Genomic DNA, 23621 nt, shown 5'->3' with positions numbered 1-23621 from the left:
CCAAACATTGTCAGTACAGCAATACTCACACGCTGCAGTGTGGTATGTGACGGGCAACGTGTTCTAATCAGAGCGCCGCTTCATCTAATCCAGAACTGTATCGACTTTAAAATAGTTTGTACAAAAACCGGGACTATCATCAGTATTAAGTTATCGTAAATTTTGATGATGTGTTTTATCACATCAGCTCTTTCCCTTGTGCCATAGTCTTCAGTCACCCCGCTCAGATCCCCGCCCCCCCCTTAGCCGCCCCACCAATAACTTCCGTTGTCACTCCTTTACAACTTTATCCAGCTCAAAGCATCACACAGAAGAACTTTGTCCAGAAGATTTATTTATTGTTGCCTCAAGAGTTTAGGAAAGATAACATTTGATTTTTAGGAGGAGAAACTATTAAAGGAATAACATCACTGTTGAACTACAGTGTTGGTTTAACACATCAAACCGTCAAACAGCAAACACAAACTGCAGCATGAACCAATTCTGCAAAGAAAAACCCCAATTAATTTCTGTCACAAACAAGTTTCTTTATAAAGAAAACAGGAAAAAAGGAATGAAATCATCCTAAAGCAAATCAGTGAAAGAGTGAATATCTCCAGCTGGTCTCCTGCTGTGGTCTGCTCTCTATATATCCACACTACACTCCACAGACTTTGGATCCAGGTATTTGTACGGTAGCGGCAGGTCCTTGTTCCTGTCTTCAATCTTTTTGCTCAAAGCTTTAAGTTTTTCTTGGAACTTTTGGATTTCGCTGCAAGGACCCTTCTCTATAAAATATTCCTCATGGAAGTCCAGAAGAAATTTCTGAAACAACAAAACCAGCTTTGAGTCAAAATGAACCCAAGCATTTGTCTGACTTACAGACAAACATGAAGTTCATGTACTTACACCATCACTGGGAGCTTTGCTGAGCAACCTAACTACCCCCATGATGCGACTTGTGGTCTGAGTGTCAGGCAGTGCTTCCATGATTGAGGCCTCGGTCGCCTCTCCCTTCTTGGTGGGTGGGGGCTTTTGCATGGTGGAGGGGCCGTTTAGCATCAATCCATAATAGTCATTCTGCAGAAATGAAAAGCAGAAACATTTGCTTCAGAAGAAGATTGTTCCTAAAGTTGCAGAAATGTCATAAAATTTAAACAATGTGAGAATTTCTGAGTCAGCTGTTAGAAGGGGAGGTTTTCCAGATTCTTGGATTTCTTCCAGATCATCAAGTGGAAGTGAAATATGTGCCCAAACAGACAAGTAAACTAGAATGAATGTCAAATCCATTCACATGTTAGTTTCCTAAAGTTCACCACTGTTGTTTTTCCACATCCAGAGAATCCAAAGGGAACATTCTTAGAATATTCTAGACACTGGATGGTCACATGACTTTATTCCAAGTCTGTCCGAACATTGGACTGGAATGATCCGTGTAGATGACATCACACGTGTGTTGTCCTCTGTGATAGTCATTTTTTACGTTTCAGTAAAATAAATTTACCTTGTCTCAATCCAAGTAGTATTTTCCTAGATCGATTATCATCCATTGGATTTCATTTTGAAACGATTTTATAGCGGTTTAATTTAATTAAACTCTTGCCTATAACAGATCAATCTGATTGGATAAATCAATTAATTGAATAATCGTTTACTCGTTGCACATTTAATCTACATTTACTGCTGTTAAAGAGATTTTTTGATGTAATTTGTTGTAGTACCGGCGTAAAGAAATGTTTACTTTCCCCCATGATTGTGTTAGTGTTGATTGGAGTTGATTTTGGTTCGCGTGTTCGCGATGAAATTCTTTAACTCCATAGTTAAAGAGCTAAATCTTCTTCTTTTCAGTCAAAGATGTCCAGCCAACAATTTAACTTAATTAAAACAAGTGTATTTATCCCCTAAGGGCAATTCTTTTTGAAAAAGCTTGACCTTTTTTTAGAAAAAAATTATATACAGTAGTATAATTCCTCAATCCAAGGATAGGTCCAATAGTACACAATCCATCCATCCATCCCTTTTATAAACCCACTTTAGTCACATCCGGTGTCCCAGGAATACTGGAGCCTATCCGGCGACTAACAGGTAAAGCTGGACATTGCAGAACCACACAGAGACACACAACCAAACGCACTCACACCTGAGGAACATTAAAAGACACCAATTAACCTAAGAAGAATGTTTTTGGACTGAGGAAGGAAGCCCAAAAAAACCCACACACGCAGGAGGAGAATATGCAAACGCCACACAGAAAGGACACAGCTGGGATTTGAACCACAGCCTCCTCAGTGTGAGGTGAAAGTGCTAACCGCTACAGCATTGTGCAGCACTCACCTGTCCAGAGTTGATGGCTGCATGCTGCACAGAGCAGGTGAACATAACCATGGTAACAAACTTGACCAGCTCATCCACAGTGTTGAACTTCTGTGGGATTCCTGTGGATTGGAACAAATGACTGCATCACTTCTGTAGATTGAGGTAAACAGATCTAGTTGGGGATTTCTCTTTGTGATGATGAATGTTTCTTCCTCATCATGAATCTGGACTTCTGGGAAGAAGCCACAACGCCACAGAGACATAGAGCAGCTGAACTTCACAACTTGATTTATTGCAAAAAGCGCAAACATTGCGAAAAGCAATTCCTGATCATGCCCCCCCCAAAAGAAAATAACCACAGCAACAGACAAATCTGCTAATAAGTTTCTTAATTTCCTTCTGGAAGAAATTAGAACCAGGAAGATGTGCACGTGCACACTGCCACACTGCTCCCTGTCTGCTCCATCCCTCCTCCTTACCTACAGTGTATTGATGGACAGTTTTTTTTCGCTCATCTTAGTGTCAGATTTTAACCTTTGATGTAACATTTGTCTTTCCAGCAGATCTGGTATAATTGTTACAGCTTAAATTAATGACTTATTCAAATCAGTGCTTGTATCCCCCACCTTTTCATCTTTCTTCCTTTTACTCTCTTCCACCCTCCCCTCACATTCTTCCCCTCTCCCTCCCCACACACACTAACTGTAACAAATAAATAAAAAATAATACGACAAAAAGGGGTTTATACAAATCTACACTCTAGTTTCTCGAAGCTATATAACCTCTTTTTGTGATAGTAAAACCTGTCCAACACAAAAAGCCTTCAGCTCTAATCTGTTTGCTCAGCTGTTGGACAGAACAAGTTTAAAAAAAAAAAAAAAAAGACCCAGGAAGATGTTCAGGATCTGAGGAGCAGAAGCAGAGCTCTGTGCAGAAACTAATGGTGTGCCAAAATATCGATATGGCGATATATTACGATAATTAGTCCCGCGATTGATTATCGATACGTCTTCATCAACTATCGAACTTTTATTTACGTTGAAAGACCCCGTAAAACGTTATATTGGCAATCCTTTGGTAAGACAATTCTTCGGAGGGTCGAGAGGGGGCTCTCGTTGCGAGATTGGCTGTTGCGGGCGGACGAAGAAGAATACACATTCAAACAAAGATGGCGGAGGGGAAAAACAATGAGAAGCGAAAGCAGCAACTTAAAAGACGCGCCAGCAACATTGAAGCTGCATCACCCGGAGTTGTGTGAGAAAGCCGTGGCTGCTGCTGGCCTGAAGCCGACACAGCCCTGCACAGATACCTTTTCCCAGACGAAGCTAACGCCGTCTTCTGCGAAACAGAGCAGCGGCAATACCAAATGGAAAACTGTCCTTCCCTGCAGCGCGGTGGAGAACGAGGGATTTCGGTTTTTATTGAATGCATTATAGCCACGCTTTGACATTCCCTCTCGGAAATACTGAAAAAAGGAACCCTACTCTGTACGCCCAGACCAGAGCTATAGTTGAGATGGAAACGGAAGAAAGAGAGGCATCCCTGCCCTTAGAGCCCCCTTCTCCTCAAAGCAGCGGTAGAAGAGCGGCTACTTGATGCTACAAATCCTGTGATTTTCAAAAATACATGAACATATAAACATACATCGCATGCAGCTTTTCCCCAAACGTGTTGTTCACAAAGATGTTTACTTTTAGATTTCCCTGGATCTCAATACCATGGAGACCTGCCACCTGCTCCCCAGGAGAAAGGAGACGGATAAACCAGCGATCCTCATCAGGTTTGTGAATCACAAACATAAGCTAGCTCTGATGAATCAAAAGAAAAATCTCAGAGGATCTACTGTTTATCTGAACGACCATCTGACCAGAAGGAATGCTGAAATCTCCAAACATGCCAGGCTTCTCAGGAAGCGTAAGCAGATTGAGAACACTTGGGTTAAAGGCTGCAGGATTTACGTCAAACCACCGGACCGGGCCAAGGTTCTGGTTGTGAACACCATGAAGGTTTTTAAGAAGCGCTTGATTACGGTTGTCTGAAACAACATGCAGTAATAAATCGAAGAGCCAAATAATTTCAAGAAATATGACACCTGGATTCATCACTTTCTTCATCGTCTGACGTCACCTGAATAACAGCAGAGAGTTCTGACATGCAGACAACTTGACCTCAACTTTCACCGCAGCTGATATCAGCTGAAGAAGGATATGGACCTGAATCTAATGTCTGCAGACATAACATCAAAGAGAACTATTAACTGTTTTGAACCCAGAAGATCAGCTGTTATTCAGCAGAAGAAGAAATGCCAACCTTGGACAATCGACAGATTATGGACCCTTTTATTTTTTTCCCTTACAGCATTACTTTAATATATAAAAAAAAATATATATATATATATGATATTACTTCACTTGCTCCAAAAATTCATAAATTGATTCAAAAATCTTTCCTAATGTAACATAATTTTGCACAATTTTTTAACTTTTGATACTTGATGAAATTTTGCTTTGAAAATTCCTGAAACAGTGTTATGTCAATTTTACTGATATAGTATTATGTTTTATTCATATTAATGGCTTTTATAAGTAACTTAATCTGCATATATTTTAGATGACTGATCTGCATTTGTCATGTTGATTTCTAAAATAGGTATTTTTTACATAATAATTAAGTAATCCATCTTTGTCGTGTGCTTTATTGATACCTTATGATTTTTAATTCTGTCTGATAAAAACTGGGAACCGGATATTGATAAATCATGTAATAAAATGGTTATAGTATAACAGGGTGGGATTATATAAGTTCGCTTCCTTCCACTCCCTTTCAAGCAATATTTATTAATATGTCTACTTATCCTACAATTGATTAGTTATTGTATGAATGTACAACTGATGATTATATTGTTTGGTGTATTATTTCTACTTAATTGCTTGAAATAAACCATTTCAAATCAAATCAGAATTTGCACTAAATGGTGTCATTTATTTTTAACAAAGACACTATAATTTGTTCACAGAATTAATATCTGATTCACAGCTATTTGTTTAAATTAAGCAATGGCTATGGTTTTGTTTTTCAAAAGTTAATACCAATGTGCCTGGCAGCTACTTGACTTATTCATTTTTTATCCTGTTTACAGCAATTTTATACTAAATAATGACACTGCTGTTCATGTTGACTATTGTTAAAACCAAATTGTACAGATATTTCCAAATGAAAATTGTCATTGTTTGTCAAAAATAGAGTATTACTGATTGCAGCAATGTTATACAAAAGTCTGTTAGTCATTACACCAAATAGGACACAAGTTGTTTATCATCATGGTGTTTAAAAAATGAATGGGTAAATAATTTCCAAAAAACAGTTTTTCAAGTTCTTCTTTCTTAAAGTTTGATATATCATGAGTTGTTAGAGACGAGATCTATCGACTATCACAATATCGCCATATCGTGATAGTATCGTTATCGTGAGCAATGTATCGTTATCGTATCGTATCTTGAGGTTCCCAGTGATTCCCAGCCCTAGCAGAAACAGGTGAAACATTTTTTAAAGAATTTCTTTAGACATAATATTCATTGAAATCTGCCGACTGCTCCCCAGGAGAAACCAGCCATCATCTTAAAGTTTGTTAATCGGAAACAGCTTCAATGCAGCAAGGAAGAAGATTGGAAAAATGTCAACTTAATAAAGTGAACAGAGTAAAATAAAAAGGTGGAGAAGTCGCAATACATGTGCTAAAATTAATTAAAACTTAATACGTTTACAGTAACTGAAAATGTCAATTACAGTGGATGGAATACTGGAATAGATTACATTTAAAATATGTAATCAGGGAAAATTGCCATTATAAGCTGTAGATGTAGGTCATGACCTGCATCTCTTTCAGACATTTATGTAAACTGTTAAACATTTTTTATACTTCAAAACAAGAAAAAAGTGTTTCTGTGAAAAAATACTAGAAGCATGAACCAAAAAAATGGGATTGATGATGATGATGATGATGAAGATGAAGATGAAGATGAAAGTATCTGAGAGGATTTGCTCACCCGGATCATCTGAGGACGCCTCTTCTTCAGGTGATGATTCCTTTCCTTTTTCTGAGAATTTGAGAAGAAAAAAATCTACATCACTCATATACAGTGGCAAATTTTGATATGGGCAAAGTGGGCGGTGAACCAGGGTGCGGTTCATAGGGGGCGGCATTTTCCGTGCCCGTTGCATTACACATAACATGCTACTAAATTCAAAGAGAAAGCTTTGAGCTTTTATTTTGACATGCCTGCAGCTGCCAACACTTTACGCTCTTATTTAAAGACATTAGACTCTTAACAATGTCTTCATCCTATTCCCTCTTCACACTTCACAAAAAAAACTGAAACTATGTATAACAGGCTTATGAAAAGGAATTAGGCAGAAGAAACACCCGTGCTCAACCCAAATTCGACAAAAGCAGACAATGGGGATTATTTCCCACAATTCCCTGCTCCGACACAGCAGACCCGACACGCACGTGACCACCGCCCTTTGCTGCAAAACGCTTGCGCCCACACCTCTCGGTAGTCTTTGGGACATAAGTCAAAAAACTCGAGAGGGGGCGCAACTCACTAGTGGCTGGCTGAATCACACTAACAGGTGATCGGGAGTCTTTTTCTATCTGACAATCAACTCTGGGCCGCAGCTGCGCCTCCCGTCATAGAGACGGAGCCGTGTGTGTCAGAGGGAAGGGGAGGGGGAGGGTTGGTGGGCGCAGACCATTTTTTATGGATTGAGGTTTTTTGGAGGATTTCTGCTGTTGTTGTTGCACAAATTTAGGGAAATGCCAAATATTTTTGGAGTAATACCACTGATGAGTTCTATGATTTAGTTTTTAATGTTTTATAAGACCTAAAAATAGTATTCGCAATAATTTTTTTTTTTAATCTAATCCCTCTGATATGTTTCACAAAGACACACACAGGATGTCACACATTAAGAAATTATTGCTAAAAATGAAGCAGGAGTCCAGCTCTAAACAATGATAAAAGAGCAAAGAAAACGGAATTATTTGATTTGTTATTTCTTATTATTATTATTTCCAGGCTTTCTTTGTTTTGTTCTGCAGCATGTTCATATTTGTATAATTTTGACAGAATATATTTCTATGGAGAGCAAAATATTATAAGTTATTTAAGGTTTAACTTGACACACAGACACAGACACACACCATGATAAAAAAAAGTAATAAAATGATGGAATGCAGTGACCTGGCTTCACCCTGAAGTGGGAAAACGATATTTTGGGGACATGTCAACATCAGTGACCCCCCACCCAAGTTTACGGAGTACACTACCACAGAACCCCCCAGATCCGATCAAAAGAGTCAGACCTGGGAGATCCCGTTGCAGGTACCCTGTTCACTGAGAAGGGTCATCACTGATGTGGAGGATCCCTCAGAGGAAAACTCTGGAGTTACACAGAAAATGTAAAAGGAATCTAATTAAAATTAAAATATATTTAAAACAAGAGCAAGAAACAAATAAGTACATAAACCTTAATAGACATATAAAATGGTAAGTGAGACTAAAAAAAACATTGAAAATAAATATATAAAATAAATACAAATAAATAAATAAATGTATAAACATACACATATAAAACTTGTAAAAATTGAAAATAAATAATTAAAACATTAAATAAATTCATAAAATTCCACTAAAAGTTAAATTAAAAAGGTAAGTCTTAAGCCTTCCTTTACAAACATGAACAGTCTCTGTGGCCCTGAGGCATGATGGGAGGCGGTTCCACAGGCGAGGTCCATAAAAACTGAATGAGGCTTTGCCGTATGTTTCAGTTCTAACTTTTGGGATAACCAAGAGGCCTGTATCAGAGGACGTCAGGGTCTGCGAGGGCTCATACTTTAAAATCATATCTCATAAATATGAAAGGCCGAGACCACAAAAGCATTTATAAACCAATAAAAGAACTGAAAATGGGTGTAATGTGTTCCCGCCCCCTGGTCCTCATCAAATTGATAAACACTTGTTTAATATTTCAAAACATGATTAGATAAAAAAAGGAAAACGTATTTCTGTAAAAAAATACTACAGGCATAAACCAAAAAATGGGATTGATGATGATGATGAAGATGAAGATGAAAGTATCTGAGAGGATTTGCTCACCAGGATCATCTGAGGACGGCTCTTCTTCAGGTGATGATTCCTTTCCTTTTTCTGAGGATTTGAGCAGAAAAAAATCTGCATCATTCATATACATTGATGTATCAAATCAAATCAACCTTTATTTATATAGCACTTTTACAACAACACGTCACTCAAAGTGCTATGCATAAAATACAATCAAATTTAAAAACAAGACAAGAACAGTGCCGACACACAGACACGCACACAGACACACGAACACACCATGATATAAAGAGTGATAAAAAAGTGTTTCTGTGAAAAAATAATAGAAGTATAAACCAAAAAATGTGATTGATGAATCTACTGGAAGACTTGAAAATAGTTCATGTCAGAGAAAATGATGAAGATGAGGGAAGTCAGTGGAGCCAGAGGAATGGCTGTATCTCCCCCTGACGGTAGAAGATGAAAGTAACTAAACATTTTTACTCACCACTCTTTTCTTGGGACGCTTCTTCTTCCTGTGTTGATTGACTTTTGAGGACTTGGGGAGGGGAAAAAATCTGCATCACTTTTTTACATTAGTGTAAATTGACAAACATTTATTTTATTCTTCAAAACATGATTAGATAAAAAATGAAAAGTATTTCAGTAAGAGGATGCCAGACACAAAAACCAAATATGGCATTAATGAATAAACTGAATAACTTGAAAGTAGTGATTTCTGATTTTTACAAAGCATTTGATACAGTAGAACAGAAATTCATTTTGCATCAACTTAAACACACATACAAATCTGTAATAGGTCTCTTAAAATAGCAGGTGGTACCTGTCCAAGATTTAATCTAGAGAGAGGGATTAGGCAATGTTGTTGTGTTTCTTCATATCTTTTCCTTTTAGTTTCTCAACTGTTAACAGATCACATTAAATCGAGTGCAGTAGAAGGTATCGATCTCAGTGACAAAGAACTAATTATTACTTGCAGATGACACTACACTTTTTCTAAAAAATGAAAAGCAAATTCCTGTTGCTTTTGACGTTATTGGGACATTTTCAAAGTCCTCCGGCCTTTGTTTAAATGTGAATGAATCTGATCTAACGGTAATTAAAGAATGTGCTGCTACCACATTGTATAATCTTCCAATTAAAACTGAAGTGAAATATTAAGGTTTTTTAAAAACAAAAGAACAACATGCAAGAAGCTCCCTAAATTTTAACCCAATAATAGAAAAAACACAGAAGAAATTGAATCAGTGGCTCTCCAGAGATCTATCTTTCAGAGGAAGGATTTTACTCAGCAAAGCAGAAGGTATTTCTAGCCTACACTGTCAACACGAACATTCAAAGTAATTAAATATAATGAGTAGCAAATACTCAGTTTTTAAAGAAGCTCTACTAACTCAATCATCCCCTGTTTTGAGTATATGTAACTAATAATTTTTTATTTAAAAGAAATATGTTTAAGTTAAGTAAATTAAACTTAAAAACATAATTAACATGTAATTTATAGGTTTAAGTACAGCATCCTGGATTTCTTATTTCTGTTGTTACAAAACGTGGATTAAACATTTCGCTGCCCCGCATGCTCTGAATTTCTTTTTTTTTTAAATATTGTAGCGACCTGGGGGTTAGCCCCGCCTTCAGCCCCTGAGACTTCTGGGAAGTGGGGAATCTTGATGTGAAAACCATGAGTGAGAGAGCTGGAAACAGAAGTGACACCCATGCTGTTTGGCTGTTTGTGTGTTCAAATAAATGGAAGAACTAGACAGAAGCATAGTCTCCTTTAATCAACAAATAATTAGTCAAGTAATATACTCCTTGTAGGATTACAATCTAAATATGTATTTAAAAGGTTTATCTCTTTTTATTTATTTAAGTTTATATATATATTATATATTTTTATTTAAATTTAAGAGTATTTCTTTTTATTTTAGCATTGCAGAGAAGGGAGTGAGTCAATGTTAAGCAGATGTCAACATTTTGCTTTTTAAGTTACCGTCACTCTTCTTTTTTAGGCAATCATTTGCCTAAAAACATTAAAGTTCTGAAAAGCATGGTTTTGAGTTTACTGGCAAAGTAATTGATTATCCCTGCACAAGAATTTAACTAATAAATAGTTCTAAATGAGTTCTGTTAAGATAAAATTATGTTGTTGTTTACTTATTTTTTTGAGTTATGCAAACTTATTCCTGTGGCTTTAAAACTCAAAACTGCGAGCCATAATAACTGATGACAATTAAGTTGTCTTAAAAGGAAAATGTAAGTTATTTTTAATGTTAATACTTGACTTGCACAAATTGACACTTTTAAGTAGCTGAATGGAGTAGCACACAATTAAACCTTTCATGTTATGGAAAACTCAGACTTTTAAGTTAATCAACAAAAACAAATTGTGGCAAATGATTGCCTTAATTTTTTTAAGTTCTGGTAACTTATTCGGGTTTACAGTGTAACATACGCAGCTTTGGATTTACATGATGATAAAGTGATCAAAGAAATTGACAAAATGCTTTTTAATTTCATGTGGAAATACAGAACTCATTACTTAAAAAGAAATGTTCTCATGAACTCCTATGAGTTAAATCAGTATATCAACAGTATTCGAAATACAGAGAAGCAAAAAACAATCAGAACATTATCTGTATGCGATAGATTCAGCAGTTTCTCGTAGAGTTTAACCCCCTGGCTTACTTCTATTTCTATTCTTGTACTTCTGTTTATTGTTATTTCTTTACGACATATGTGTATTTGATATTTGCAGTTGTGTTTTTTATTCCATACCTAAAAGTGCATCCTTGTAAAATGGCATAATGTGCAATAAAGTTTATTAAAAAAAAAGTTGTGATTTGTTCATGTCAGAGAAGAGGATGAAGATGAGGGGAATAAATTGAATCTGGAGATTGGCCGTATCGCCCCATGAAAGAAGGCAGATGAAAGTAACTAAATGGATTTACTCACCGATCTTTTCTTTGAAGAGCTCTTCTGTAAGAGTAGAATTCTTTGTATTTCCTGAAGATTAAACATAAAACCTGCATCACTTTCAGACGTTCAGGTAAATAGATAAACATCTGTTTCATATTTTAAATAAAGTTTACATGATGGGAGGGGGGGGGTATGTAAGATGATGCTAGAGACATAAACCCAAAATTAAATTGATTAATGAATGTACTAAAAAACTTAAAAATAGCTCATGTAAGACAGATGTGTCAAACTCAAGGCCTGCGGGCAGAGGCATGCCTATTCTGCCCATGTCCTACCAGCTGTCCTTCTACAGGTGGTTTTCATGGCGCTTTCCTCGACCACTGTGCACCGTTTCCACTGCCATTTCATGTTATGTGGCCCGCAAGAGTTTTTAATTTCTTAAAATAAAAAATAAAAATTGGTGTGTATTTATTCGTATCTAGGGGGAATCAGACTTGAAATATGGGTTTGGGCAACTATACATTAGGACTGAAACACTGTCCATATAACCTAACCTGATAGAATCAAATGTAAAAGGATTTATGCTAAAGTAACAAGCATACATGTTTTCTATGCAACTGTATTGTCGCTTTAAAAAGTTATAATAAATAAACAATAAGTTATTTAACATTAAGGAGTAGTTACATTTATTTTTCCTTGCATTTAGTTACATGTATAAGTTATATCTGGCCCTTTGAGGACAGACACTATGCTGATGTGGCCCTCAGTGAAAATGAGTTTGAGACCCCTGCTTTAAGAGAAGAAGATGGATAAGTGGGGTAAATGGGGGTTACACTCTATCGCCCCCTGAAGGAAACCAGCTGAGGTAACTGAGAGGATTTGCTCACCAGTTTCTGTTTCACTCAGAAATCCATGTTCAAAGATTTCCTGGATCCACTTCTGCAGTTCCTTGTCTTTTTTAACGTCACTGTCCTCCTTATAGTAGTAGCTGAGAGTATCCTTTACAAAGCTTTGAGAAACAGAAACAGTCAGCAAAATGTTTTCTTTTCATTCATTATTCATCATTGAAACAATGAATAGGACTCTACTTATTATGTAGCCACATGGAAGAACTGTGAGGAAATGTGAGGTTTATTTTCTGATCTGAACTTGGACTAAAACCCTTTTGATGGACAGTTGTGTTTGCTGCAGACACACAGACCATAATAAGCTGCATTTAGCTTAAAATGGAGAACAGTGGAGTAGAGAGGAGGTGAGTCTTCAGCAGGCCAGCCTGTTCATCTCTAACTTCTGTTCTTCAGACTGTCAGACCTGTAGCTCCTTCATGGATCATCTCCACCTCAGCTCATTCTGAAGCATCACTTCATCCACACAAAGCAGAAAGCCTGAACTCCCTCTGTACTGTCTGTCTCTAACATGGACTATGATGACGGATAGAAACGTCCTGGAAACCTGTGCATGATGTCCCACAGCTCCAGTCCATCATCTCTGTAGTGGAAGTTTTTCACATCTTCCAGACCTCGCTCCTTGATGTCGTCAGGTATGCAGAGAGACTTGTAGGTGATGTTGGAGAGAGATCTCTGCAGGATGGTGTCCATACCTTTTCCCCCGGAAACTATATACTACAGAGCAGACAGAAAAGTTACAAACTTTCCATGAGACTTAGATAATGAAGTCTTGTGACCGTCTTCTCTACACACATTGGTGAAAACTCCATTCTCAGAGATGAGACTCTGTCGAGCCAAGACGTTGATCTGCAGAGTGTCATGTGTGTGACGGATGAGGATCTGAAACAGAAATGTGCAGCAGTGGTTACTGTGGAATGGAGCGTTCCAGCTCATGAAGACACTGCTGCATCAGCTTCAGGTACCTTGTAAACAGGATGAACTCTGGGTAAGTTTCTCTTTAGAGCAACGGCAAAGACCTCAGCCAGCAGGTGAGTGCGCAGCAGGTGATAGTTGAGCTCATGCAGGTTGAAATCTGCACTTCTCACATACAGCTTTGCCAACAGCCAGTCCAGCTCAGAGTCAGAGGGAAGAAAGATGGGGTTGTCCTCTCCGGGTTTCTGCTTCAGCTGCAGGAGAAGACCAAACACAACAAATCCTAATCATCAGTGATAATGAACCTCAGGGTGTATTCAGTCTGGAAAAATCCTTTGATCGAGTCCAGAACCTTTCGTTTGGTCTGTTTTCAGACTGGCATCAAATGGCCCACTCTGTTAGGGACCAAAGCTTGCAAACAAAACCATGTGACTAAAGATCTCTTCAGTCATTGGCCGGGAACTACGAGGGCCGGTCAAAACATCAAGTGTAAGACAGACGTGCTGCGCTTTATAATTCATATCGGGACAAAATTGTATATTTTCATCACCTACCTGTCTCACTTAAGGAGATCCTGAACCAGCATTCATTGCCAGTTCGTTGCCCCTGATGGTGCATAACCTGGTCTCTCTTCTAGTAGTTTTGCCAGAGTATTCATGTTCATGTCTAACTATTGTGTTGCCTCGCCTTCAGGACATTCTGACGAGGAGTGGACACCTGAGTCATCAGATTACCTGAGCCACATAACCTCTCGGAACACCAAGAAGCTCAGACCACATCTCGGGCCATCTCTGACCTCCAGCCACGCCACGATCCAACTCCAATCACCATCCTCTTCTCAAGCCACAACTGTCACGAGCTGCCCCCAGCAACTTCACCTGCTGCTCTCCAGCTTCCAGCCTCTTCAAGATTTCAAGCCACCCCGCATTACATTAAACTTGACTTACCAACTTACTTACCTTGTGTTTCCTTCCAGCGTCCAGCATCTGGGTCTGCCTTGCCTAGCTTGCCATGACAGAACGAACTGGCCAAACTCCAGACCCAGCTGATTCGGAAGGACTCTGTCACACAATCTGGTAGCAAAGAGCATTTTTGGAACTTCACTCCAACGCCATCTCACGGATTACAACTATTCAAGAGGATCTTAATTTACGAATCAACGGTACATAACGAACTTTTAATGAAATAACTGGTTCATCGTGTTATCCAACAGTTCCTGCCCATTTTCAACCTTCCTGTGACAATCTTGTTACCACTTTTGCCACGTCACCGGGAAATTACAGCCTCCAACCGGAACCCTTCCTAGGAGATGTTCAAGTCTGTGGAGGTTTCCTATTACAGTGTCAGTTGATCTACCAGCAAGTACCTAGGTACTATCAGTCCGACCATAGCAAAATTACGCTAATCATTAACTCCCTTCGCAATGAAGCGCCACAATGGGTTCAAGCATACATTTCGGCCAACCCCATTTCTACACTCATCTATGATAGTTTCATTAGTGAGTTCCTGTTAATTTTTCATCAACCCCGCAAACAGGAAAGGCCACCTGTAAGCTGCTAAGCCTTAAGCAGCGCAATCGTTCGGTGAGCTATCACGTGATTGATTTCCGCATCCTAGCAGTAGAAGCCGGCTGGCCCGATCAACATCTGAAAGGTGTTTTTTATAAATCTTTAAATTAACCTATTAAAGATCACCTTTGTAACCAACCTGAAGCCACCACATTTGAAGAGCTTGTAACCGCTGCCCTCCGTGCTGACATCCGACTTCGGGAGCGGCTCAATGAATGCAAACAATCTCACAATACCATAACCACCCCCGCCATCCTTAGCTCTCCCTCTCGCTCTCAGATCACTCCTTCTCCCAAGTCGTTTGAGGAACCAATGCAGATTGGACACTCAAAACTGTCCACAGAAGAACGCCAAAAGCGTCACGAAGAGGGCTCCTGTTTTTACTGTGGCAAGCAAACAGGGACATTTAGTTAATCAGTGCCCGATTCGTTTAAACTCCCGAAACCCCCCATTAGAAGGCAGGCCGCGGGTGGCTGTGCGTCACTCAGTCTGTAGTTACTTCTTCTTACCTCTCAAGATCTCTTATAAATCGTAAGTTCATAGTTTTCAGGCCCTCATAGACTCCGGTGCAGAACAAAGTCTGATAAATTTCGACCTCGTCTCCAAATTCTCTCTTACAGAACAACTAGATACTCCCATCAAAGCCTCTGGCCTAGGGGGTCAACATCTTTCCCGCATAACTCACTGTACCAAACCCATTTTTCGTCTGGCAATCATAGGGAAACCATTCAAATTTTGATAACTAAGTCTAATCATACCCCCATTATTTTAGGGTTTTCATGGCTAAAATTACACAATCCTCAGTAAAATTGGACACATAGACAGATATTGAACTGGAGTGGTTATTGTATGGCCAACTGCCTTCAGTCCGCTGATCCCACTATTTCCACTCCTATTGTTAACTCCCCAGACAATGTTGATCCGTCAAAAATTCCCACCTGCTATCATGATTTGAGCACAGCTTTTAGTAAAACCCAGGCTTGTGCTCTTCCACCTCATCGGCCTTATGACTGCGCCATAAATCTCCTCCCCGGTGCTCCCCTTCCCAAGGGCAAATTTATAATCTGTCCGGCCCAGAGAAAACATCCATGGAAAATTACATTCAAGAGGCTTTATCCCTGGGTCCCATCCGTATGTTTTCGTCCCCTGTGGGAGCTGGGTTCTTCTTTGTCGAAAAGAAGGACAAGTGATTATTACTATCAAAGACAAGTGTTCACTTCCCCTCATCTCATCTGTTTTTTATTCTATCCAAGAAGCCAACGTTTTTTCTAAACTGGACTTACGTAATGCCTACCATCTCGTACGTATCAAGGAAGGCAACAAGTGGAGAACTGCCTTCAACACACCACTTGGTCATTACAAACATACTGTTATGCCCTTTGGATTAACTAACGCACCCACCATTTTTCAAAGACTGGTTAACGATATACTCCGTGACTTCCTCAATTGTTTCTTTTTTGTGTACCTGGAGGACATCCTCCTCTATTCTCACAAAATCACCCAACACGAAAATCATGTCCGTCAAGTACTGGAAAGACTGTTAGAAAACCAGCTCTTTGTCAAGTGTGAATTTCATGTCTCTTCCGTTCAATTTCTGGGATATATCATTGAAGCAGGACACATTCGACCGGACCCATCCGAGATTGAGGCAGTCAGTAACTGGGAACCCCCAGACACCCGCAAGAAACTACAGCAATTTCTGGGGTTTGCCAATTTCTATCGCCGTTTCATCAGGAACTACAAGAGAGAGGCATCGCCTCTCCTCTTACCAAACTAACTTCCACTAATCATTCTTTTCATTGGGGACCAGATGCACAAGCAGCCTTTGACAAACTAAAGCAACTTTTCATTTCAGCTCCCATCCTCATTCAACCGGACCCCTCTTGACAACTCATTGTTGAGGTGTACGCCTCAGACTCCGGCGTTGGAGCTGTCCTCTCCCAAAAGGAGGAATCCTTAGGTAAATTAAAACCCTGCAGAACAAAAATATGATGTCGGCAACAGGGAATTACTTGCAATAAAGTTGGCTCCAGAAGAGTGGCGTCATTGGCTGGAGGGGGCGGAACAACCGTTAATAGTATGGACAGACTTTGGCTTATTTATGCCCCGCTAAAAGACTAAACTCACGTCAAGCCCGATGGTGTTTGTTTTTAGACCGCTTCAACTTTACCATCACTTACAGACCTGGCAGTAGAAACGTCAAACCGGATGCTTTATCCCGCAAATATAACCCATCTGAACATTCCATCTCCACCATCCTACCTGAAACCTGCATTATTGGAAACCTCACTTGGGATATTGAGACCAGGGTCCTACAAGCGCAAGGTAAGGAGCCTGACCATGCACCATGTCCAAGAGACACTCTGTTTGTCCCATCTTCACTCAGGTCAGAGGTCATTTCCTGGGGGCACGCTTCTAAAGTGTTCTGTCATGGCGGAGTTCATTGGACCATCAGTCTAATTTGCAAGAGGTTCTTCTGGCCCTCGCTGGAGAAAGACGTTGGAGAGTACATCGCAGCCTGTAACACTTGCGCCCGCTCTAAGTCTTCGAACTCTGCCCCAGCTGGATTACTCCAACCACTACCTAGACGTAGTCGCTCCTGGTCTCACCTGGCAGTTGACTTTGTCACCAGTCTGCCACCCTCTCATGGTAAAACCGTCATTTTCACAGTTATTGACCGGTTTTCTAGGATGGCTCATTTTATTCCCCTTCCTCAACTACCCACCCCCACTGAAACTGCTAACACCCTGGTCAACTTTGTGTTCCTTCACCATGGCATCCCGTCAGATATTTTATCCGACAGGGGACCCCAATTCATCTTACAAGTCTGGAAGGCCTTTTGCTCTGCCCTCGGAGCATCGGTCAGTCTCACGTCTGGTTACCACCTCAGTCTAACGGCCAAGCTAAGAAGGCCAATCAGGAGCTGGAGGCAGCCCTCCATTGTCTGGCAGCACAAAATCAAAAGGACTGGTCCCAGTTTCTGGTTTGGATAGAGTAGGCTCACAATGCTCATCCTTCCTCCGCTACTGGGGTATCTCCATTGGAGGCCGCACTCTGGTACTCACCACCTCTGTTTCCGGCCCAGGAATTCCAATCGGCACAGGGTAGTGGGACCCACTTACCAGCCTGGACAAAGGGTCTGGCTCTCGGCACGGAAGCCACCTCGCGGAAACTGGTGCCACGTTACATTGGACCTCACGAGATGGACAGGATCATCAATCCCTCCTGCGTCCGTCTGAACCTCCCTGCAGCTACACCCCTCATTCCATGTCTCACAAATCAAACCTGTTATGGTCAGTCCTTTGTGCCCGCCGTCCGCTTCCCCTCCACCCGCCTTCACGGTTCGCCGGGTATAGGATGTCCGACGCCGTGGCCCTGGGTTCCAGTTCCTCATCGACTGGGAGGGTTGCGGTCCTGAGGAGCGGTCCTGGATCTCCCGCTCCCTCATTCTGGACCCCTCCCTGACTGAAGACTTTTACCTGGCCCACCCGGATCGGCGTCCTGGAGGCGGTTGTTGAGTGGGGGGTACTGTCTTGGTGCGCTTCTTGAAACAGTAACACACCTGTTGCTTTTCTGTCGTTAATTTATTTATTTATTTATTTATTTTTATTTTTTAACTTGTCCTGTCCAACAGCTGGGCAGAAAGATGAGAGCTGAGGGCCTCTTGTGTTGGACAGATTTTACTTTAACAAGAGGGGTTATTAATCTTCAGACAAACCAAAGGTATGTCTGAGTAAACCCCTTTTGTAATTGAGGCCAGACTTTATTAATTTCAATCATGTCTGAAAATCTTTGGTGTTGGACCGGACGGAAAAGGAAAGGAGGGAAGAAAAGGGAGTGATGTTAGAGAGAGAGAGGGGGGTAGGAGGGTGATAATAGGAGGGGAAGGGGGATAAGACCATGAAGCAGCATAAAGCAACAAGTTTACTGGTTGTTAATCATTATGGTAAGGTTCAAATGTAGTACAAAAAGGGCGGAGCCTGTCCACACACACACTCAAATGTTATAAACACACCTGCTAGCTGCAAAAATGTCCACCTGTCGACATGTACACAAAACAGATAGTGTTCACACGCATACTTATGCCTTAAAACCAACTAGTGTGAAATATTTCAGTCATTCAGTCATGCAAACTGTTAGTGCAAAGGTGAGCTAACACCTGTGCTCAGGTGAGTGTTTATGTTCTTCTAAAATGGATGGTGGAACGTTAAAAGAAGGAGGGAGAGTGCCCAGCCATCCCCACCCCAAGACCCCCACCGCAGCAGCAGCAGCAGCCGGAATCCCCCCAACGCCACACGGGAACAGGCAGGGAACAACCGCCGCCCGGGCGACCAAGCCCGCCACCCAGGCCAGGGCCAGCAGGACCGCCGCAAGGCCCCCAGAGCCAGAGAGCAGGGAGGCACGGAGGGAGAGAGAGCGCCGCCCCAGCCCAACCAGGAGAGCAGCCCCCCCGCCGCGCCGGGAGAACCCAACGCAGGGCCCCACCGGAGAAGGACGCCCACAGCCCCAGACGAGCACCCCACCACCACCCAGGAGTTCCGGGCATCCCCCCGCCCCAACCCCAGGTACGAGCCAGGACCCCCCAAGGGAGACCCGCTCCGCACTCCAGGCAGCCATCCGCCCGGCCCACGGTTGGTCCAGGGAGGAGCGAGGCAGGGGCCCGCCGCCCCCGCCCAAGAGGGGGGAACCCCGGGGAAAAAAGAGGGCCCACAAGGGGTGTTGTAAATATGGCCCGACCACAGTTGGAAATTTGGCGGGGCCCAGCGCACAGGAGCAAGGACCAGAACCCACCCCCCAGGGATACGAACACTCCCGGCTCAGATGTAATGTGAACCCCCCCACCGCGCGGAGAGAGCACCGCCGGGCCCAGGAAGCCGGCACCCCGGGGACACGGCCGCCGTTGCAAAGGGGCCCGTACCCCCCACCAGGGGACAGATGGTCCTAGGTCCCACCTTCCTTGCAAAATGTGTGTGCGTGTATGTGTGTTTGAGAGGGTGTGTGTGTGCATGTGTGTGTGTTTATGTTGGGATGTATATATTGAGGGGGGAGGGGTGTGTGTGCTAAGGGGGGTGCAGTTAAAATTGGCGGGTAGGGCACTAAGGGGACATCTCCTGATTACTCACAGTGACGTCCCCTCAGCCTCCCCACCAAGGGGCCCTAAATGTCTAAGGTGCGGTTAAAATTGGCGGGTAGGGTGCTAGGAGGACATCCGCTGCTTGCTGGCAGTGATGTCCAAGCACCCCCCCTACCAAGGGCCCTACATGTCTAAGGTGCAAAATAAAACCGAAAGAGGGGGGGCCCACTCCATACGGCAACCATAGGAGGGGGGCCACTGCCTAGTAAACCCCCCCCCCCCCCCCCCCAAGGCTCATCGCAGGCTAAGCCCCCCACCCCCTCACCCTATTATGAGGTTATATGAGGAAAGGGGTAAGTTGGGGACAGCTGGTAGACTGTCCCCCGGTGGTCAAACAGCTGTCCCCCCCCCCCCCAGCAAGGGGGCCAGGCCCACCCAGCCCAGGGGCCCCACCCCCGGAGGCGCCGACACCCCAGGCCCAGCACCACCCCCCCCACACAGAGAGAGAGGAGCCAGAAAGCGTTGCCCCCCCGGAGCAAGCCCAGGCCCCCACCCCCAAACGCCGGCCCTAGAAGAGCTCTGGTCAGGCTTCGACGGGACCGAGGCAGCCAACCGGCCGGGGAAACCGCCGATGGCCTCAGCGGAGACCCCGACTCGTCAACTCCCCCTGCCCCGTACCAATAGTGCCCCCCCCCCTCCCCCAGTATGCCCCCCCACAAGGCAGGGCCGACAAGACCCCCCACCCCACCCCACCCCCAGACCCCGCAGCCGTCGTTAATTTAAATGTTATCATCTTGGTGGCTTCATAAATCTCTATAAAAAATTAAGAGTAGTGAACAGAGAGGAGAGCAACTGAAAGTCAAACATCTGAGTCTGAGATTTATCCTCCTATGATCCATTACCATGAATACATTTGGATGTGCAGTCACAGCATCACTAACAGACTGTTGGACTGTTTCTCCTATGATCATCAATCAGGTAGAGACAAGGTCCCACTCCATGGATCTCACTGATATACATACTGTCAGGGGCTATCTGCATTCTCTTCTCTGCTGTAGAAGAACACTCCACTGGAATCTCACCTTTACAAGACTTTGGTGAGACCCAACCGAAGACTCAAAGCTACATGTTTCCAGCAGGTTTCAGTTTGTGTGGACTGGGATACTAGAGATCTGAGTTTCCATATCTGTCATCTTGCAGCACTCGCTTCATCACCTGAATAGCGATGGGCATCATCATCTCCTCTTCAGTCTGGTGGAGCAGGACAAGCGGAGCAGCCAAGTACTGCTTCTTGTCGTTGATGGTGTTTGTTTCCACTCCGTCCAGAATCTTGTAGTCGCACAGGAAAATGTTTCCTTTCTGTTGAAATGAAAGCAGGAGAGAGTCGCTCTGTGAAGCAGATGGACAATCTAAACTCAAGCAAAGTGTCTGACTGTGTTGATGTTTACCTCCATTTCTGAGTTCAGACTGACTGCAGGATTTTGGATGACTTTGTCAGTAACAGGAAAGTTATCAGGAAGGCTTCTTATGCGTTTGATCACCATGGGGTTGATCCCGTTCAGGTACTGGTATCCAAAGAAGGAGTCCTTCCTCCAGTTTTCGAGGACTGAAAGAACAACTTAGCTTGACTTCTGTGTGCTGAAATGCAGAGCTTCAAAACCTGGATTCTTACTGATGTAGACTCATAACACAACAAGTAATCAGAAAGACAAATTAAAATATTAAGAAAATATTGCCATTAACAAGAAACTTCAGTCACATTGGAAATTTTCTGTCAGGTCATCAATTTTATTTCCAGTCAGCTGTTAAACTATCAGCTGTTCTATGACGGTTTCACTTGGTGTGCCAAATTATTACACTTTTTGGGCAGATCAAAATGCACTTTAGGCCAGTGGCATTACAAAAACAGCTATTCCTTGAAGTACAAAAACTTAATAGATTAAGAACATGTTTGAAACATGGTGACACTTCTTGCAGGCAAAATGGCTTGCTCTGACAGAAGCTCATTACAATTGTAGAAAAAAAAGTTTTGAATATTATTAAAGACGTCAATCAATAACATTTGTACAGTTGTAGGAATATAGCAAAGACAAAATACCTGGTGTTGGAGGAACTAGACATTTGTAGAAATTCTCAATTTCCTCAAAACTGCTCCATGTTTTATTACGCATAAAATATCCAAGAATCCTCTGATATATACTACAAAGAAAAAAAACAACAAAAAGGTTATTCCTTAACCTAAAACAACTGTGACATGAAAAATCCGTCAGAAAAGAAACAGGAACTTTACACATCTAAGTGCTCCATTCCAGTTGAAATAATACTGGCAATGGTGGAGCTGTCATCATGAGGCAGTGAACAAATTGAGTCTTCTTTCATACATTCCGGAATTCCTTCCTTATAGACATCCCAGCTGAGGAAAACAGAAGAGCAGGAATGTTAAAAACAAAAAAACTGCACAATTTAAAAATGAGTATAACCACTGAAACATCCCTATTCAAGAAACAGAAAAGGTTAGTTAAGAACGTCTTTTCTATGTACTAAAAGAATTGTATTTTCTCATGTAAATGTGAATTAATGAGATAAATGCATTGATGAGTAGATTTTCTCACCAGTAAATGCTCTGCTGCTCTCGGAGCTCCCTCTTCCGGACAGTTCTGAGATTTTGATCTGTCTCTTTAAAGTCCAACACAGCTAAATAAAAGACGACAACAACACAAATGTCTCTTGTTGTTTGGTGGATGTTGGGCATTTCTTTATTTGTGCTTCTGGTAAAATTTTAAGCACCTTTTTTCAACCAATTCAATATGAAAATTGACTCAAACACACAAACCTTTTCCCTCTCTGAACAAGTTGATATTGCCATTAGAGATCCAGTGGTAGATGGGAAACCTGTAGACCTGTTTGCTCTGAGTTTTTTCCACTTCCACCATCCCAGGGAGCCACTGAGTCCAGCTGATACGACCTTTCTCAAGCTTTATCATCTCGAGCTCCCCGATGTCTTCAGGGCAGCTCACAGTGACTGTTGACTTCTACAAATCAGGAGAAAAAGCTTCAGAATTTCTGACACAGGAAGAGCTCAGAGCTGCATGATCATCAGCTCACTCACATTTCCCTTGCTGAATGACTCTGACAAGTGGCCAAGACTTGTGCTTTCGCTCTTCCCCTTTGTGCCATGCAGAGATATGTAGACCAAGTGTAAGGTGAAGGAAGGGGATGCATTGTCAGTCCAAACAGTCACTTTGTAGTCAACCATTTTGTGTCAAAATGCAATATCTCTGGGAAAAAAACAACAATCAGCAGTAATGAATGATCAGTATTTTAAGGTTTTCCAGGAAATCCAGGTGATCTGAAATAAGCTTTTCTTACCTCTGTGAGTTTAGGATACAAACTCTTGAGCAGATCTCCTTTGCAGGAATAAAACGTCTCGGCAGGTTTGGTCTTTTATACACAACCTTGTTTTTTTGGTGAGGGGGGGTGTCTGTCACCTGCCAACTGTCACCTGTGATGAGGAAACTTCAGACATGTTTAAACATATTAAGCATCTGAGATTCCACAGAAGTACAAAAGTATCAACAGCAGTCATCAATCCAAGCAAACACACAAAAGTACAGGGGCCTCATTTATAATCGTTGCGTACGCACAAAAGAAGGCGTACGCCACTCTCTACGCAATAGTTGAGATTTATAAAAAGCAAACTTGACGGGAAAATGTGCGGTCCTTCACGCAAGCTCTGACCCAGGCGTACGCACAAAAACGGCTGAAATGAGAAACGGCGACACCGTCGGCAGATGGAAGAAACACGTGAAAGTGAAAATGACAATCC

At 42.0% G+C, this 23621-nt stretch overlaps 1 protein-coding gene across 2 annotated transcripts; it reads right to left on the bottom strand.

Moving 5' to 3' along the window:
* Positions 1-325: 325 nt before the first annotated feature.
* LOC101159319 (polyunsaturated fatty acid lipoxygenase ALOX8-like) lies at positions 326-23297 on the bottom strand. Of its 2 annotated transcripts, XM_078952438.1 has the most exons (19): positions 23165-23297; positions 22905-23073; positions 22629-22827; positions 22408-22489; positions 22086-22208; positions 21894-21994; positions 21244-21401; positions 21011-21154; positions 13204-13407; positions 13034-13120; positions 12786-12955; positions 12221-12342; positions 11370-11420; positions 8905-8955; positions 8454-8504; positions 6342-6392; positions 2314-2414; positions 889-1059; positions 326-804 (listed from the first exon to the last, which is right to left on the bottom strand). In XM_078952438.1, exons 2-19 carry the CDS (start codon positions 23049-23051, stop codon positions 625-627), a joined length of 2193 nt encoding a protein of 730 aa, XP_078808564.1. In that variant the 5' UTR covers positions 23052-23073; positions 23165-23297; the 3' UTR covers positions 326-624. The 2 variants fall into 2 exon arrangements, with proteins under 2 accessions (XP_078808564.1, XP_078808565.1); XM_078952439.1 differs by lacking the exon at positions 8454-8504.
* Between the last annotated feature and the right edge of the window lie 324 nt (positions 23298-23621).

Source organism: Oryzias latipes, chromosome 9 (assembly GCF_053564925.1).
Source record: "Oryzias latipes strain Hd-rR chromosome 9, Olatipes_Hd-rR_3.1".
NCBI lineage: Eukaryota > Metazoa > Chordata > Actinopteri > Beloniformes > Adrianichthyidae > Oryzias > Oryzias latipes.
Note: the sequence above shows the minus strand (reverse complement) of the source record. Positions and strands in the feature narration are given on the sequence as shown.